Source organism: Corvus cornix, chromosome 24 (assembly GCF_000738735.6).
Source record: "Corvus cornix cornix isolate S_Up_H32 chromosome 24, ASM73873v5, whole genome shotgun sequence".
Classification (NCBI taxonomy): domain Eukaryota; kingdom Metazoa; phylum Chordata; class Aves; order Passeriformes; family Corvidae; genus Corvus; species Corvus cornix.
Window position 1 is genome coordinate 1,550,439 of NC_046353.1, and position 18,383 is coordinate 1,568,821.

At 44.7% G+C, this 18,383-nt stretch overlaps 3 protein-coding genes across 6 annotated transcripts in view; 1 reads left to right on the forward strand and 2 right to left on the reverse strand.

The window, feature by feature from the left end:
• The window catches only part of BCO2 (beta-carotene oxygenase 2), a 16,356-nt gene extending 14,259 nt beyond the window's left edge, over positions 1-2,097 (reverse strand). Inside the window, 1 exon segment of the mRNA XM_010403823.3 lies at positions 2-2,097. Within this exon segment, the coding sequence (XP_010402125.2) occupies positions 2-40 (39 nt within the window). The 5' untranslated portion in view covers positions 41-2,097.
• On the forward strand, positions 513-15,054 carry IL18 (interleukin 18). Of its 4 annotated transcripts, XM_039564831.1 has the most exons (7): positions 516-737; positions 7,010-10,290; positions 11,184-11,257; positions 11,880-11,888; positions 12,368-12,505; positions 13,249-13,394; positions 13,520-15,054. In XM_039564831.1, exons 3-7 carry the CDS (start codon positions 11,191-11,193, stop codon positions 13,763-13,765), a joined length of 606 nt encoding a protein of 201 aa, XP_039420765.1. In that variant the 5' UTR covers positions 516-737; positions 7,010-10,290; positions 11,184-11,190; the 3' UTR covers positions 13,766-15,054. The 4 variants fall into 4 exon arrangements, with proteins under 4 accessions (XP_019144111.1, XP_039420765.1, XP_039420767.1 ...); XM_039564833.1 differs by lacking the exon at positions 11,880-11,888; XM_010403827.3 differs by lacking the exon at positions 7,010-10,290.
• Positions 14,904-18,288, reverse strand: SDHD (succinate dehydrogenase complex subunit D). Its single transcript, XM_039564834.1, has 4 exons — positions 18,210-18,288; positions 17,948-18,052; positions 16,740-16,884; positions 14,904-15,543 (listed from the first exon to the last, which is right to left on the reverse strand). Exons 1-4 carry the CDS (start codon positions 18,253-18,255, stop codon positions 15,378-15,380), a joined length of 462 nt encoding a protein of 153 aa, XP_039420768.1. The 5' UTR covers positions 18,256-18,288; the 3' UTR covers positions 14,904-15,377.
• Between the last annotated feature and the right edge of the window lie 95 nt (positions 18,289-18,383).

The window sequence follows — 18,383 nt, forward strand, 5'->3', positions numbered from 1 at the left end:
AGGCAGGGATGGTCGGGAGGTGAGCGCTGCCTCGCATCATCCTTTCACAATAAGAGCCGTGCCCGCAGCAGCGCGGGCCGGGGCGCGCGTCCTGCCGCCGGCGCTGCGCTCAGCGGCCCCAAACGCGCTCTGCACCTGGGCCAGGTGAGCCGCGACTGCCAGGGCATTGCCGCGACAGCCAGGGCACTGCCGCGACAGCCAGGGCATTGCCGTGACAGCCAGGGCATTGCCGCGACAGCCAGGGCACTGCCGCGACAGCCAGGGCATTGCCGCGACTACCAGGGCATTGCCGCGCCTGCCTGGGCATTGCCGCGCCTGCCAGGGCATTGCCGCGCCTGCCTGGGCATTGCCGCGCCTGCCAGGGCATTGCCGCGACTGCCAGGGCATTGCCGCGCCTGCCTGGGCATTGCCGCGACAGCCAGGGCATTGCCGCGCCTGCCAGGGCATTGCCGCGCCTGCCTGGGCATTGCCGCGCCTGCCTGGGCATTGCCGCGACTACCAGGGCATTGCCGCGCCTGCCTGGGCATTGCCGCGACAGCCAGGGCATTGCCGCGACTACCTGGGCATTGCCGCGCCTGCCAGGGCATTGCCGCGCCTGCCTGGGCATTGCCGCGACTACCTGGGCATTGCCGCGCCTGCCTGGGCATTGCCGCATCTGCTCGAGGTGTAGCCGGGGAGACGGGAAGACAGGGAAGAATGGCATGTGGATCTGTGTATCAGAGCAGCCGGGCTCCCAGGTAATTCCTTCAGAAATTCTCGTCTTGAAATTAGCTCAGTTTGCCTTCTTGTTCACCTCCCGAAAATACTTGGGATACAAAATGCTTTTGTTTCTAAACCTGAGTAGCCATTTTGCACCGTACTGAACCTCAAGGTTTCAGGAATATTGGTTGCCACGCCAGATTCCCCCACCAAATCCAGCAGAATGGGCCGTGCTCTGCTGTTCCCAGCTGAGCCGGCCCTAGGACAGACCCTTTCCCTCGGGATGCCAGGAGGAAGCTGCCAGCGCTTTGGAAATGTGATGAAACATTTATTTCACGTCATTATGAAGCTCTTAAAAGCTGCCCTGTGCCTGGAGAGGGAGCAGGGCAGCAGGCACAGCACTCCAGGGACCCCATTCCACAGACAGATTAATTCTCATCCTAAATCTGCTGCAAATTAATCTGATTTCTTCCTGTCCTTCCTGCAAGACCCAAGGAACCCTTGACTGCTGTATTTTCTATAACTCATAATGCCCTCCCTTAAATTGTGCTTTCTCTCAACAAACCCAACTGCTTCAACCTTTTCCCCCAGATCACGTTTTCTCAGCTCTTTATTACTTCTGGTTTCAGAAATCTTGATTTCCCCTCGACCCTTAATCTTCTTGAGGTTACAATCAATTTTTAATGTACATTATTGATGCATTTGTGACTTCTAGTTTGCCGCTCTTTTAAAAATAGACTGTATTCTCTAAAGTCCTGCTTCTAAATCATTTGGGATAAGCAAAGCTGGAAGCAGATCACTATGCAATACCACATAGGCTGATCCAGCAGAAAAAAAAGAGTATTAATCGACTTTTTAACTCATTTGTTTGTCCCTACTTACTGATTGCTCTTGTTTTATGTAATATCACACAGGATGGTGTCAATGAGCTTACACCAAGCTGTACCCACTGGTAATTTTTCCAAATAAAGCCAGCTCTTCTGATAAAGGATTTTTTTTTTTAATGTATTGTTATCCAAGTCATAGCTAAGAAATTTTCTCCAGACTCTCTCCAGGATGGGATTTAGGCTCACTGAGCTATGGATCTTTGCCCCCTCCTTTTTCTTCTGGCTGTTCCCCCTGATGATGCAGAACACCTACTGTATTCTTTTCCAGTGCCACTTTCAAAGACAATTCAAAGGTCAAACAGTCTACCATTAACAAAACTTGAGTTCTGCATAGAATATCCTGAGCCTAAAATACCTCTGTTACCTACTAGATTTGGTCTTTTTCTATTCTGACCCACACTTATGCTAAAAGGCAGTTTCATTTTAAGCGAACAGTCAAAATCAGCCTTTTCTCAGGGAAAAATTCTCACCACTGATTATCTAAACTCTCTGCATTATCTGCTATTTCCCATTTTTAGCTTTTAGATAATAGAAGAGCAATGAGAGGAACTGAGTTTTTCATCACTTACACTTTCCAGCCTGTGGAGGAATTCACAGCAAGCTCAGAAATGTAAAGACTCAGTGTCAAGATCCCCTTGACTCCAAGAGGGTTGAAACTTCATCTAAAGTGCTTCCAGGTTTAAAAAAAAAAATCCATTTACATTCTGTTACTGATCTGTCATCTTAGACATTCTTGTTAATTTACAGGCTGGAGCTTAAACAAGGAAGGGAGAAGCTTAAAAGAAAACGTAGTTATTGGCTGAGCTTTGCTGATCAGATTTGGCAGCTTTAAAGCCAATTAATTTTCTGTCCAAACCTCCTGCAGTAAAACTGGAAAGCGGATAGGGATGGCACCGGTGCCAGATGGGTTTCAGGAGGAGCTCACTCCTCAAGGAGAGCATGACTGAGCCTGTAGTGTCAGATCAGAAGAGAAAATTTGTTTTGTTTCTCCCAATAAACACTGAAGTCCATGAGAGAGGCAATCAGCAGCATTATTTGCGGGGTGGATGAGTTGTAGACAAATGGGAAACTAGTAAAATTTTGTTCCTTAATGTTTTAGAAGGAAAACTGTATGTAATGAGTGTGTCCATATATTAAGTGCAACACAAGCTCTTAACAAGATATTAAGTGGAACGCTAAAGACCAGCCAACAGAAAAGTGCTCCATATTTCTGGCCAGCACAATAATTATGGGAAGCTCTCTTTAAACAGGGAGAGATAAATGTATGATTAATGTATTTCCATTGCTGAAATATTATTTAACTTCACAAGAGGAGAGGCTGCTTTATTTTCAATGGGTGTTTTAAACATTCTGAACTTATCCTTTAAAGCCACAACTTTATGAAAGTACGTATTTTATTCATTTTACTTAGTTTATTTATATATATATATCCTCACCTATATTTGTGCAGCAAAACCAGAAGCTTTGTTGCTCTTAGTAATTTAAAAAATTTAATAACTACACTGTTCATAAGCTCACCTGGGTTACTGTGGCCATACTCACTGGCTTTACTTTCAATATTTCCTCAGATTTTAAATTTCCCTTATTACCCCAGAGATCCCACTCTATTAAATGTTATTAAACGGAATGACAACCAACTGTATAAGAAATCACTGTAGAAAAACATGAGTCATTATTCTGAAGATGTATCTTGGATTGAACTGCACTAAGCAGTCCTTAATTGTTCTAAAGTGGAGTTTTACTAATTTTTGTTGGATTTTATGACGTTTTTAAATAGAGCAAACTGCTGCAACAGGAACACTTGATCCCCTAAGAGAAAAACTTATACAGTTATTGTATCCCAAAATCTAAGTTCTAGTGCTTAATAATAGTTGGATATATTTGCCATACAAACTAAATCTAGATGATTCAAATCCAGATGATGTAAAAAGGCTGCACGATTTCCCCAAGCACAAACAGCTAAAATGCAGGTAACAGGCAGATATTCCTCAGTAAATAAATTTGTGTAACTCTTCTTTAAAGCCTTGCATAAATAACTGTGGGCGAATGTCTGAGTTCAGACCCTTGGCAGACGTCATTTTGAAACTCTGGGTTGTGTCATCACTACAGATGAGCGTGGATTTTTGAAACACCCAGCACAATACTTTAGAAAATGTCACTTCCTAAATCTTTTCTTTTTCTTCCACATTTCTCTGTATAAACAGTATTACCAAGAGTGAGAATATCAGGGAAAAAATAGGAGACTGCTAAATATGATGCAAACCAGTGGTGAGACTTTGGAAAGCCTTTAGATGCTAAAGATGCAGATAGGCACCTTATGGGATTTTCCAAAATTCCTAAGTGTGTAAGGCGCTTACACCATGCTTAGGCACTTTGAAAATCCTGCTAAGGACATATCTGCATCTTTAGGTATCTAAATCTCACCCTACATGTCCAGTTCCTCTCATTCTTTGGTTTAAATCATGTCGCTGTGACACGTAGCACATTTGGCTTTGAGCTGAGGCAAGGGGGAAAGGAGGGTGGATTAGGTCTGAGAGGATTTAAAGAGGAAATCACTGCATACTACTGGGGTAAAGATGTAAATATATCTTACTCCAGTACTTTTCTTTATTATGTAAGCCCCACACTTCGTACAAGTGATCCTTTGTACATTCCATGTATCATTTTTTTTTTTACAGAGTCAAATTATAAGAAAGAAAAAGGGCTCAGTGTTCTCAGACAAAGTGAGTATCAGCAAACAACTCACATAGCCAAATAACAAAAGAACAGAACACTGTAATTCCAGATCATGTTACCTGTTTATTTATTGACATCAACAAAGCTCTGATTATGTTTTATATCAGCAGGCCTTGAAGTGTAACACATGTACCAGTATTACAATGAGTTTTAAATTAAGACTTTATGCTTTCTCAAAGTTCTTTATAGAACTCTCTTATTTCTAAGCTGATCTTTTCAACCTGTTTACATTCTGCGGCACAATGGGAATAACATTGCAAGTATATTCTACTAAGATTTTAGCACAAAAACATTTTTTAAAGTAGAAAAGAAAAAAAAAACCAACAAATCATAACCAGGAAATGGTTTACATTCAATCATCTGAGGTCATTTTCCACTTACATCATAAAATTCTGTTTCACAGAAATGTTTTTTACTATGTTAAATGGGTTAACCAGTAAAAACCAGATGGCTTAATGTCTTAATCCCTTGAGTCACAGGATTTAAAACAGATATTCAGATTTGTTTTTACTACCACTACACTATGTATTGAAACACTAAGTAGCCGCTTAACTTGTTGGAAGTTTCCTGAACTGACAGAAATATTTATACAAGAAACAGACATCACAACACTCATCACAGTTTGTTTGAATACACAACACAACTTTGGTTCTGCATTTCTGCCATAAACTCCATTTAGCTTTGCAGAGTACTGGCAATGACAGTGACTCTCTTTTTCAGCCTCTCCCTTTTCTGCTCTAAGTGGTTTTCTATGGCCCTGGCTTGTGTTAAGGTCTCATCAAGTTCCTGGACATAAGAAGAGTCCACTGCTGCTCTTGCACTAAAGCGAAGAGATCTGTAGTTAAAATAAATGCTAATGCCATTAACTTTCTCACTACTTTTATGTTTTTCTTAAAAATAGATTTTCTATGAATACCCGATTTCTGACCAAATTAATTCTCTGTTGTAACATAAAACAGCATTTTTCTTTCAAGATCTGTGTTTGACAGTTTTCAGTGCTAATTTCCCTAAACTGCAGCCACCCATCCATCTTATCTAGACAATTAAAAAATTCCTGTGCGAATAGAACAAAGTTTAACTTGCCTTATAATGTCAGCATATTTTGATAACAAGCTATTAATTTCTTTGCCCATCTCTGTTGAGAGAGAAAAAAAAAATTATTTAAGCATTTGGATGAATCTCAACATCAAATTAGGTCATTCCATACTTACTTTCAGTAAATTTAATACATCACCATGTAAAACCTTTTCCAGTGGTTCAGTGTTGGAAAGGGACTGCGAGTCCTCAGAAGGAGCCAAATCTGTTTTGTCAGAGAACTGAGGAATTTCTGAAGCTTCATTCTAACAACAGAGCACATTAGAAAAACACAGGTTCTAGGACTTAAAACAAGCTTAGCACAGAGTTTAGCTGAGTGAAAGAAGAGGCTTAAAAAGATCTTGAGGGTGTTTCTGGAGAAGATGCAAGTGGCATTTGGGTTCACAGCCTCATGAGCGTCTTGGGAAGTGGGTGGAAAGTACCAGATTGAGATCTCTGTATATACACCCACATTTTTATTTATATATACACACACATTTATATAGATATACTGATTCATGTAGTGTTTATACCAGTAAAAGCTGGTGTACTTCAGAAGCTTGCTCTCAAGAAGTTCTACATAAATATGTCCCAGTGCTTACCAATTTTGTTGGGCTTCAAGCCCTCAGAGAAACTGCGGTTTCCCCACACGAAAAAGTCATTTGTGTTCCCCCAAACCTCCCTAAAGTGCCGTGGATCTCTGTGCCTTCAGTCCAGAAGTGGACATGGGAAGGGAGGTCCTCCCTCACACAGCACCGCTCACCTCCGTCTTTTTGCGTCTATTTCTATTTTTATCCGCTTTTTGCGCGTCGCTCGCCATGGCTGCCTCACGAAAAGCACGCGGTGTTTGCTGAGCGGTCACGCTGGGGAGGATGTTTAAATAAAAACGTGTAAAACCTGTAATATGTTCCTCCGCAAGGGCGTTCTCCTCGCGGCGCAGGCAGCACCTCAGACGGGCTGGAGACGGCGGGGGAACGGCGGGGAGTCCCGGGCCAGCCTAAAGGCTCATCCGAGGGGATTTATCCCTTTCTGATCTCCCCAGACCCTGAGAGCACCGAGGTCTGCAGGAGAGACCCCGACCCCGCGGTTTCCCCTCAGGCGGGCGGGCGGGCCCGGGGCGGGCAATGGCCGTGAGGGGCTGCGACTGTGGGGACAAGGGAAAAGGGACAAGGAAAAAAGGACGAGGGAAAAGGGACAAGGGACGAGAAACAAGGGACACCCGCTCCCCTCAGGGCTGGCAGCACCCCCGGAGCCCTGCCCGAGATCGGTGGCAGCACCAGGACCGGCCCCCGGTGCCCCCTGAGGGCCGAGGGAGCCGCTCCGGTCCGGGCGGTTCTGTTAAAGTTTTAAACAGTTCCTCAAACCTTTGCCGTCAATTTCACTTTCTAAGCGAAATCCTTGGAATTTCACGCTCCACCTCAAAATACGAGCCATAAATAAGTGCAATCTGAGAGAGCGGGCGCTAAAATGAGTAACAGCCCTAAAATGAGTAACATCACCAAAATGAGTAACATCACCAAAATGCTCAACTACCAAGACCTTTTTTTCCTTTCTCTCTCTGAAGAATGGAGAATAAAATGGTATTTTCCTGAGGCTGTGTTTCACTTCTGTAGGTAAAAATGGTATTTGGTTTCACCAAGAAGCGACTGAGTCACCCCTCGGCTCCTTTGCAAGAGAAACGAACAGGGCACAACAATTCAGGAGAGAACTTTCAGCATCCAAAGAGATTAAACACCATTTCAAGGTACTGCTTTCCTAAATCCTGGCATTGTCCCCTATGGTGAAATAAGTAATTGCAAGATCTGAAGTTATGTTAATGTTGTGCTACGTTATGTTAAGGATTCATGTTAGGATATGTTATTTTATTGTATGTGATTTATGTTAGGGTATATGATGTATGTTAGGGTATATAAATCTTGTCACTGGTCTGGTTTAGTTTCTTTTTTCCCCCCTTTTATCTTTATTTTTTTGTTTTTAAGAGTAGAAGGGATCTTAATCTCATGTCTATTATCCGAATAGACTCTGAAATTTAAAACCTCAGCATGAGAAATCAAACTGCTGAAAGAACAAGAACTAAATACTTCCCCAAAATAGAAACAACTTTTAATAAGCTGCCATGGCCCGCTTCATTTAGTTCTCAAATATTTATTTTATTGATATTTATGTTATTAGCAATATGATTTAAACATTAAGAAACAGATATGACAGAATATGTTAGGAAAATGTTCTTAAGGTGTTTACTTAATTGGGTCACCATTAGTAGGTTAAGATATTTTTATTAACAGACCACCTGAATTAGAACAAATTAAACATCTGAATTTTCATTTCCATTATCTTATGGAGATGCTAGTCTATGGATAAAGCTCAGACTAAAAATAACATTAAAAGAAAATTATCCAAGGGGTGAGAGTTTACTCTTACTGGAGTTCCAGTTCCTTTAAAATCGGAGCAAAGTTATCTAAGCCATTACTCTAAAAGCAGTTGCAGTTCCTTTGAGATTGAAGATACTAAATTCCAGGAGAAATGAAAATTTAACCTCTAGCACAAAAGCTATTGTATGTGTTAGAGTCTGGTCCAGAAAAATGCAAATATGTGCACAAAAGAGAAGGAAATGCCTTTTTTTCAATGTGTTCAATGAACTAATTGAATCTTAAGGCTCTCAAAAGGCTGACATGAAAGACCAAGTCCTCCTTCCTGTTAGTTTTTGTATGGAATAGGCCAAAAATATTCGTGCCAACAGCTAATACAAAATAAATAATGATCTGAATGTATATTTACACTTAAATGATAAATTATTCGTACAGCATTAATTTTTTTTTAAGAATTTTTTCTTGGCAGTGAAATGCAAAGAATCTGGGAACAAGAATCACCCAGATGGGGAGCTCTCCTGAACAAAGCTCTGGTGCCCAAATTAAAAGATTTTAGAAGTCAGTTGGAGTGATGAAAAGAGTTGTGAATATTGTTTTGAAGCTGAAGAAATTTATTCAGAGGTAGAAACTTAAAAGGCTGAAGCTGATTATTTGAGCTGGAAAAGACCAAGAGGCATTTTGATCCTGCTTGCAGGAGGAACTATTTGTTACAAAATGAATACTGGGAAAATACATAGAAATGGGTGGCCAGGAGCAGAAGTCAGCTCAATTTAGAAAGCTACAAATATATTTTTTATGTCCTGCTGGAATTCAGTCAGCGAGTCTATAAATAGGGATATATATTCTTATCTGAAAACATGTTACAAAAACGGTGTTTTTCTTTGTTTGTTGGAAACAGGAGGGCTTAGTCTGCTGCTGAATTCTTCTGCTTTTTAGGTTTCTTTTGAATCGATTTTGTTAGTTCCTTTCAAAAACTTTAAAGCAAGCAGCTAAATTTCTGTAGCACACCCATAGTTTTTGTTTGCTTGAAATACACTGGTCCCAAGGCTAAACCAGCCAAAATCCAGGCTTATGAGTAAAAGAGACAGTGTTTTTATCTGTATTATTTCAAATAAGGTTGAAAGATGTGCTTTTAACCTCAAAATCATATCCTTATGTTTATCATACAGATATTAAAGCATTACCTATGAAATTTGGGTGCTTTTTTTTATCTCCAAGAGCAGTAACAAGCATGTGAACAGGTTAGGGAATGTCTCAGAGACGTGGGTTTGGGTTTGACTTGGGGGTTTGGGGTGTTTTTAGCATCCCCACAACTTGGGGCTCCTCAGTTGTCCCACGGAGCTGCAGAGCTGAACGCCGTAATTCTGATGAGCGTTAGAAACAGCAAATCAAGGCGTGGAGAGACAAATTGGTAAATGATTCATTCCCAAGCTCGCTTCCCTGTTTTTTAAGGGCCTGTCCCATCACTGAGTTCAGCGTTTGCTGCTTTAAACACTCCCCAAAGGCAGCGCGGAACGGAGGGATGGGGCGTTGTCCCAAAACAGGAGCTGAACTCCTGCCATGAGGCTGCTTCTGCACAAACGGCTGGCAGGGCAGATTTCCTACCCCATGCCAGCATTCCTTGGCACTGCTGCCTTCAAGAACCAACACGCGCAGTGATTTCCATGTCAGAGCAGCTTCCCGCAAGGGAGCGAGCAATGGAACCGGATGGGCACGGGCAGCACCTGCCTCAAAACTGCCGTGGAGGCGGCGTGGACCGGGAGGAGATGTTGGAGGAGCAACAGGACGAGCCCGCTGACATCGGCGTGACACCGAGCGCCACAAATCCACCCTCGCAACCCCAGATTTGCATAGGCGCTATCCTCTGCAGCGAGGACGGGAAGTGCCGCGCCAGAAGTGCGGACGTAGGCAGAGATCTTGGGAAAGCGTCCCGAGTTCGGCCGCCGCCAGCCGCCAAAAAGCCCCTCCCGGCAGCGCCGCGGCAGCGCTCGCTTCCCTCGGGCTGGGGCATCCCCGGCAGCGGCGGGGCAGTGACCCCGGGTGGCCTTGGGACAGCCCCGACCCTCACCCCGCCACTCCACAGCTGCGCTTCTCCCGGCTGCCAGCGCCCGGCTGCAGCTCCCGAGGAGCCACAAAGGACCCCCGTGAGCCAGCTCTGCTCCCACCCACCCATCCTGCGCTTCTCCCGGCTGCCAGCGCCCGGCTGCAGCTCCCGAGGAGCCACAAAGGACTCCCGAGGAGCCACAAAGGACCCCCGTGAGCCACAAAGGACCACCGTGAGCCAGCTCTGCTCCCACCCACCCATCCTGCGCTTTCTCCCGGCTGCCAGCGCCCCGCTGCAGCTCCCGAGGAGCCACAAGGCCACCACCGTGAGCCACCTCTGCTCCCACCCACCCGTCCTGCGCTTCTCCCGGCTCCCAGCGCCGGCTGCAGCTCCCGAGGAGCCACAAAGGACTCCCGAGGAGCCACAAGGCACCACCGTGAGCCACCTCTGCTCCCGCCCCGCATCCCTGCGGCTCCCCAGGGTGAGTCATTCCACGTCCGGCAGTAAGCTAAAAACTCCTTTGAGCTTGTGCCGTTCCTTTCAGACGTTCTTGGTAAAAGGTCTAATAACCATCTTTTACTGCTCAAGGTTGGGCTTGATCATCCTGGAGGTCTTTCCCAACCTTTTCGATCCTATGATTCTATGATCAAGGGAAGAAGCACAGTCATTTTACGTTTTACCCATGAAAACAAGGGCCATTTTTTCCTTTAATCCTCTGTCAAACGTCCTGCCTGTGCTTGTCCCTGGGCTTTAAAATAACAGAGGAGTCCTTGACTTCGTGGTTAACGTGCAGCGGATGAGGCTTTCACAGTTTGGGTGTTGTGATGCCTCATTTCTAAGGCTTGGGTGTGCGTGTTTGTGAACAAAGATGTTGCTAGGAGCCTGCTGTCTCTTCTGCACAGCTACAACTAGATAAAAACCATATAAAATACAAATAGAGAAAAATCACTCTCAAATACATTCCTGGAGATGCTTTGCTAGAGGGACAAGGAAGCCACAGCAATTCCACACCCTAATTCCTCTGGATGTGTGTGTTTACTTATGTTGATATTGCTCAGTTGTTTTGTATAAATTGCTTTTGACTGGTGAAAAAGCTGTGGAAGTGAGTCAGGTATTTTGATTGAACAATAAAATCCCAGTGCAAGAGCCAGATCTTCCCATTGTTCACCTGGTTTTAAGACATACATTATCTTTAGTGCAAGGGATGACCTTTCTAGAGGCAGTCAGAATGGGTTCTAACGTGGGTATTTCGGAAGCTCATGCTGTTCTAGGGGGCACCTTGTAAGATCAGTCTGTGTAGACTTAACTTTTATCCCTTTATGGGGTAAGGAGCATCGAGGTTAACTCTGATTTCTCTCCCTGTGCTTTGGGCAGGGTGAAGATGAGTGCTGAAGAGATTCTGGTGTATGCAGTAGAACTTGGAAAAAACTCCTGCCTCTATTTTGACGGTAATTAGAGCATTTAATAACCTTTTCTGTTTGAATCCTGATTTAACACAATTCCTTTGCCTGTCTGATTTCACCTCATTTTCCCATAAGCTTCAGTTTTAAGTGTTGTTAGCCAAGTATTTGAGTCAGGGGAATATTCCGGGAAAGGACACTCAGAAGAGTTGGAATACTGGAGGGTGGACTTGGAGTGAGTAATTTCTGATCTGGAATAAAGTCAGTTGGAAAACAGTTTCTTCTTTAAATGCAATTTGTAATGACTGCTTCTTGTCCTTTTGCTCACTTAAAGGCACTGATAAAACCAAAAATTTGCATGCAATTATTCCTTTGTTTTAGGCTTAGAGTGACCTTCTCACCCTTAAATAACCCTAAAAAAGCATTTTGCATACCTCTGGTTTGGTGGTGACTCCAGTTCTCAAATGACTGGGGTTTCATCTGTTTTGTTCACAAATAAACCCTGTCTGCAGTGACAGCAGCTCGGCCTTGGTGGCACTGGGCTGTGGGAACACGTAGGTGGCTGCCTGGCTTCCAGCCTTGCCTGGGTAAAAGCCCTTTCTTTTGTGGGGGCAGAGCTTAATGTTGTTTTTTCTTTCCTTTTTTTTTCCACTGCTCACTTGGAACCAAGATGATGATGGTAAGCTGAGAGCTCATCTTTTACTACTTTGTTACCCATTTCACATGAACATGGCCACACTCACTAACCCAGAGAGGACAAGTTCCAAACTGAGAGTGGCTGCAAAAAACCAGAGCTACAGCTCACCTGCTCCTTCTGATGCTGCTGTTGCTTTAATTCCTCCCAAGGTACGCGGTACTGGCTTCCCTGACAGCACCTTTCAATGCAATTGTTGGGCAAAAGAGAACTGATGCTTCTGAATTCTCACTAACAAACACAGCAGCTTCTCTTGCTTATAGAAATAAATTTCCATATTCTGGAAAATCTGCTTCAAGCAGAGGTGTAAAAGATGATTTGGCCTTCCTTTTGTTTGATGTCATTCTAAGAACTCCTTTCACGTGACATCTGCAATGACAAGATTAAGCTGGCAGCAAACTATCAAGATCTGAGGAGACAACAGCTAAAATAGTCAGATTTATTTTTTACTCTTGTTCCTGCAGAGCTGGAGTGTGATGCCCTCTGCAAGGAAAAGATTCTGCACCGAGTGCTGAGGAATGTGAACAGCCAACTGCTCGTGGTGCGCCCAGACCTGAACGTGGCAGCCTTTGAGGATGTGACAGACCAGGAGATGCAATCTGGTAATTTCCAGATGTAAACCATTACCACTGCTCTGCTGCTTTATCCTAGAGGTGGTTTTGTTCTTTGTAATCATCCACTCTCAGATGGGACTGAGAGTAATGACTCAAAACTTCATTTTCAAGAATAAAACTAAGCTAACAGAGTGAAATTCTGTGTCTTGGGCATTGGTGATGGAGATTTCTGGGTTAGATCAAAGCCTGCAGGATGTCCCATAAAGAAAAAGGGCTGTTAAGATTTTTGCTTGGCTCTGATCACAAAATTCCTAATTCACCTTTTTTTTTAATGTCAGATTACAAAAATACCCCTAAAATTTAAACAATGCATTGACACTGAAAGGTCTTACTTTCTTCTAATAGTATTAGCTATAAACTTACAGTTTTGGCTTTGACTTTTTGCTTCAGCAATTTATTTACAGCTCTATTTATTGACCATATTTATTTCCGGATCGCCTATATCCAGCCATGATCTGACTTACAGATGGCCACTTCCACATCCCAGTCTCACTTTCTGCATGCACACAGAAGGATGTGACACCCTCCCCACACTGCCTGGTGACCTCACCTGCTTTAGTATTGCCTGACTGCACAAAGTAGAACCAGAAGCCATAAAAATTCTGGCTCTTCTGCCAGGAAGAATATCCTGGAAAGACAGCCAATTGCCAGTGGAATGGTAAAACATCACTGAGCTCAGTTGTTGCAGCTCCCTTTAAGCAGATTGTCAATAATAATCAATTTATTTCCAGGCAAAGGGATGCACTTCAGCATCCACTGCTACAAAACCACCACGCCCTTAGCAGGGATGCCCGTGGCCTTCAGTGTCCAAGTGGAAGACAAAAGTTACTACATGTGTTGTGAGAGGGAATGTGGGGAAATGATTGTTAGATTCAAGGTAAGGATCTGCTTCCCTCTCCTCATCTGTACAAAACCAACAGGCAGAATTAACAACTCAGAGCTGGAATAAAACTGGTCAGGGCTTGTGCTGGGATTAACCTGTTCCCTTTTTTTCTTCCTCAGGAAGGAGACGTTCCCAAAGAAATTCCCGGTGAAAGCAACATCATCTTCTTCAAAAAGACCTTTACATCTTGCTCCTCCAAAGCTTTTAAGTTTGAATACTCAATGGAAAAAGGAATGTTCTTGGCCTTTGAGGAAGAAGGCTGCTTGAGAAAATTAACCCTAAAGAAACTGTCAAAAGATGAAGTGGATGAAACCATGAAGATAAGTTTATGTAACTTCAGTCAGAATGAAAATCACAACCTATGATGGAGCACTTCCAACAGTTTTAAAATACAGCTTGTTTTTTTATACAAGAAACTTCAGTCTTTCTTTATCTAGAACAAGTCAGTTTTAACTACTGTCAGTACTTACTAAAAAAATAAATGCAATTTCTTGGCAAAAAGCAGCAGAAGAATGTTTTCCAGTCAGATAGAAGAGAACTACACACGGAAGAAATGAGAATGTCCATATCTATACAGTCCTGTAGAATTTGATCCCTAAAATCTTTAATGCCTGTTGACCAAACAGCTTTTGAATTAGGTTTGGACTTTTACATTCCCAGAACTCTTAGGTAATTAATTTCTCACGCAAGTAGCTTAACCACCACCTACAGCTGCATCTCGTGTGAGGAAATCTCAGACACTTTCCATGAGAGACCCTTAGCCCGCCCAGAGGGACTTTCTCATGACTCATCCATCTGCACCCTCCTCCTCCCTGGGACAAAATAACAAATGTTGGTGTTTAAACCACACCACAGCTCCATTCTGACCACAAAACTAACAAAAAATTGGCCAGCTACCTGCTTTTGCTAATAAATAAATAAAATTTCCAATCCATATTAAAAAAAAACCAAACCAGAAAGTCTTTTAGAATCCAAACAGCGACTTGGTCATTCTGGTCATTGCATAATCACTGATGGTAACACAAATTCTCTTCCTCTATTAATAGTGCCACAAAAGTACCATTAGAATGTGGAAAGAGTTAATCCACTCCTTAGCACTGTGAAAGTCAGACAGGATGAAGCAGAAAGTTAAAAACCACAATCTCAGTTCCCCTCTAAAATACCCTAAAAGAACAGAACGTTACCTCAGCCTCATGTTTGTTGTCTCTTCAGTCACACAAGACAACACAGACCAGAGTATTTAGAAAATAAACCTCAAAAAAGTGTTGCAGATGAACATAAAACCCTTGAAAGTCAAATGCTCCTAAAAGTCAGTCTGCAAAAGTATTTTTATTCTAGGTCAATTCTTGTTGTATTTTCTCATGGACATTAATTATTCTTGTATTAAGTCAGCTTTAAGGATTTGTTTTATAATAGCCAAATGAAGTAAGGCAGAGCAAACCTATCTGCAGAGAAAGCATTTTAGGCAACCCAAAAGCAGTAAAAATGGTTCAGAAACACACACACAATTTCTGTAAATTCTTTATTGCATGGATTAAGAAAAAAAGTATTCCCTTTTCTACATCAACTCCCAGGGTCCAAAGAGTTGCAGGGTCTGCCTTACACACTGACGTCAGAAGCAGCAGTTCAGTTTTCCACAAGCCAAGCTTGTTTTACAGAAAAGGAAACCAACCAACAGAAAAAAACACTCATTAAAGCTGGTATTTCAAGGAGAGTTCCCTTTAGCTATGCCAGTCCGTCACTGATGCAATTACTTCACCCCAATTTACAGTGCAGCTTGAATCCACTCACTCTCACTGGACATCTCCCAGTTAAATCTGTTTTTTCTCTCTATATATTCTAAACTAGCTCTGAGCCCGCTGCAGGCTGCTCTCACTAGGGACCCTTGGCTATTCCTTTGTTGTGCATTATGCTGGTCACAAGCTGATGAAGCAGAGGCAGCAGAGGACAATCGTGTGTGTCAGGGCTGGGGACACGTCAGAGGCTCCAGAGCATGGCCACAGCCTTGCAGATCCCCACGTCCTGGTAGTTGAAGTGGCAGAGGCCGGCGAAGGTGAGGGCGGACAGAATGTACAGCCCCGTGTTGGCCACTTTAATGGGGATGTCTCCATGCACATAATCAGTTATTACCTGGCCCAGACCCCTAAACAAGAGAGAAAAGCTCAAATCAGTAAAGATCACGCACTGAAATCCATCCACTTTGTGGCACCGTTCTACCAAGATGCCACAAACGTTGCTTTTTTTCACCTGCTGCCATCAGCCTTTCCTGAAGAATGCTCAGTTCCCACTCAGGGTGCATCCATTTCAAAAACAAAAACATTCCACACATTCTATTAAAAATACCCTGATTGGCTCAGAGTTTTCTTGAGGAAACCAAGGGCTGACCACAGCTCCCCAGACAACAGAATCCTTGGAATCTGCCTCCTTATCTGACTTCCAAGGACTGAAAGAAGAGGAAAACCCAGGGAAGTACCTGGAACCAGCCGTTGTCACAAAGACACAGAAGGCTCCTGGGTATGCATTTAGATTAGAAGAGTGGCAACCAAAAAAAATAGCGTATTTTGGGTTTTTTCTACATCTGGAAGTGAAGTCCTGTCCAGATTTGAACTATCCAGCAACACAAGACACAGGATGCTTGTCAGAGCAAGGCACAAATTTCTAAGGGCAAACCTGAGGTTTAAGAAAGCCTGGCACCCCCACAGTACCACAAAAACCTGATTTTCCCTTGTGGCAAGGAACTCCCAAACCAGGATCACCTCAAGAAGGTGGATGCTGCCAGTCTGGCCAACCATGCAGCTGGATCCACTCCTAATTAGCCCTGTCCCTGCTCTCATTAAGGATCACAGCAGAACAACACTGAGCAAAGATCCACTTCCCAGGAACCAAGGAAATAATCATCCAGGTCTCCTTAGTGAAATCTTTGCTGTGAGCTCTTTATTATGCAGAACCTCACCAGCACTGAGATGCACAAAGCCAGTGCACAGAGCTTTAGAGGAAGAGTATTTCTGTAGTATTTTTATACAGATCTGTCCTCTTCCTGTTCCCTCTGTTCGCACACCACTGGCTCTTCCACAGGTTAAAAACATCCAGGATTCTGCACATCCAGGGGCAAGGAAGTACTCCCAACATTAAGATACCAGAGAGTTTTTATGGATTCCTCTTCTGACTGGGAGAACAGTGTGAGAAAGGAAGACCAAAGTACGACCACTCTAGTCAAAGATCACAATTGTCACTGAACTTGGAGACCAAGGACTTTTTCCAGGTGTTTTACAGTAGATCAGGATGGGGTTCGGAGCCACCAAACCTTTTTTCCTGTGAGTTCAGCCCTGCTGTGCTTACCAGTGGCCATGCAGGGTGAGGGCTGCAGCCAGGGAATAGTCCACGGCTGGTCCGGGACACAGGTAGGCGGCAGGAAGCAGCCCCAGCAGCAGCACACTGACTGCTCTCTCCCCTGTCCAGTGCAAAGACGCAGCCTTGGAAGTGCCTGCAGGAGAAACATTCTCAGGGAAAAGCCCCTCTGCCAAGGGCTGGAGGAATGGCTTTGAGATGTGGGCAGTCTGCAAACCAAAACCCAGCAGAGGCAATACTTGGAAACACAATGCGAGCATCAGCCCAGGCTGAAAACATCAAGAACTGGCTCTGTGAAGTTATCAATGCAGCACCCCCAAAGTGCTCAGCTAACACACAGATACCACCTGAACCAAAATGCAAATGTTTTCCTTTGTTTTGGCAAGGAGAAAAGAAATTTAAGAAGTGACAGGATAAGGAAAGCAAAAGGCCTGAAGTTTGGACTTGGTCAAAGTGCAAATTGAAGTGCTATTACCTGGTAACAGTGCTGCTGAAGGTGAGGGTGCACACACTCCTCACAGCCTGAGGCACCATGACAGCAGGATTATTTATCACAAGTAACATCTCTGCACAGTTACTGCCCTATCCAACAACGCTCAGCATTTCACAACTTTTCCCTTAAAAATTTGGGGGCACTTGGGATTATTTTTTCCTTGGCTGGTAACACCTGTAACGCTACATCACCCAAGAAGACACCAAGAAAAACCACTGTACCATGTGCACGTCTTTTCTGCTCTTTGTTACAGCTGCTGCTTAAAATCTCCTAAGTGGCCCAAAAAAATGATAGACTCACAGCCTGGTTTGGGATAGGAGAGACCTTAAAGTTCATCTTGTTCTCAAGTCCCTCTATGGCCATTGGGTTCCACCTCCATCACCTCTGTCCTTTATCCCGGCACCGCTGTTGGTCCCTTGAAGGACCCAAGCCAAAATTTGCTCCTTTACGACTCATTCATGAAAGAATCACGGAGTATTTAGGAGTTGGAGCACACCTTAAAGATCATCTAATCCCAACCCCCTGCCAAGGGCAGGATGCCTTGCAGTAGACCCGGGTGCTTGGAACTCCATCTAGCGTGGCCTTGAGCAGTTCCAGGGATGGGAAAAGCGGTTCGCCTGGGCGGAGGAGTTCTCCCGACCCTGGGAAAACGAGACCCACGCACACAAACACACAGACACAGAGACTGACACAGACAAGGCCGTACCGTGTCCCTGGCGGGGCGGGCCGTGGCTGTCGCGGGCCGGAGCGCAGCGAGCGACGGCGGCACCGAGCGCGGCGGGGCGGCGGAGCAGGGCCGAGCCGAGGAGAGCTGCGGGGACACCGGCGGCGCGGCGTGAGCGCGGGGGGCCCGCACCCTCCGGGAGTCCCGCAGTCACCGGGACCCCGCACCCTCCGGGAGTCCCGCAGTCACCGGGACCCCGCACCCTCCGAGGTCCCGGCCCGCCCCGCGCCCCGGTCTCACTCACCCAGGGCGGCCCCGCGGGGCCGCGCCCGCAGCAGCGCCAGCGCCATCTCAGCTCCAAGGGCACCGCGGCGGACGCGGAAACGCCGCCCGAGCTTCCGCCTCCGGGACCGCGGCCCGGCGCGGGGACAGCGGCCGCAAAGCTTCCCGGGGCAGCTGTGACCTGCCGGAGACAGCG

What these genes read in the sequence shown, in the direction of transcription:
- IL18 (XM_010403827.3), top strand. Translation starts at nt 697, where the DNA reads ATGGCATGTGGATCTGTGTATCAGAGCAGCCGGGCTCCCAG. An exon ending in CAGAGCAGCCGGGCTCCCAG is followed by an intron (nt 738 to 11,183) that starts GTAATTCCTTCA and finishes TGCTTTGGGCAG; the next exon opens with GGTGAAGATGAGTGCTGAAG. An exon ending in AGACCAGGAGATGCAATCTG is followed by an intron (nt 12,506 to 13,248) that starts GTAATTTCCAGA and finishes ATTTATTTCCAG; the next exon opens with GCAAAGGGATGCACTTCAGC.
- SDHD (XM_039564834.1), bottom strand. Translation starts at nt 18,255, where the DNA reads ATGGCGCTGGCGCTGCTGCGGGCGCGGCCCCGCGGGGCCGCCCTGG. An exon ending in CCCGCCCCGCCAGGGACACG is followed by an intron (nt 16,885 to 17,947) that starts GTACGGCCTTGT and finishes TTTCTCCTGCAG; the next exon opens with GCACTTCCAAGGCTGCGTCT. An exon ending in CTCACCCTGCATGGCCACTG is followed by an intron (nt 15,544 to 16,739) that starts GTAAGCACAGCA and finishes TCTCTTGTTTAG; the next exon opens with GGGTCTGGGCCAGGTAATAA.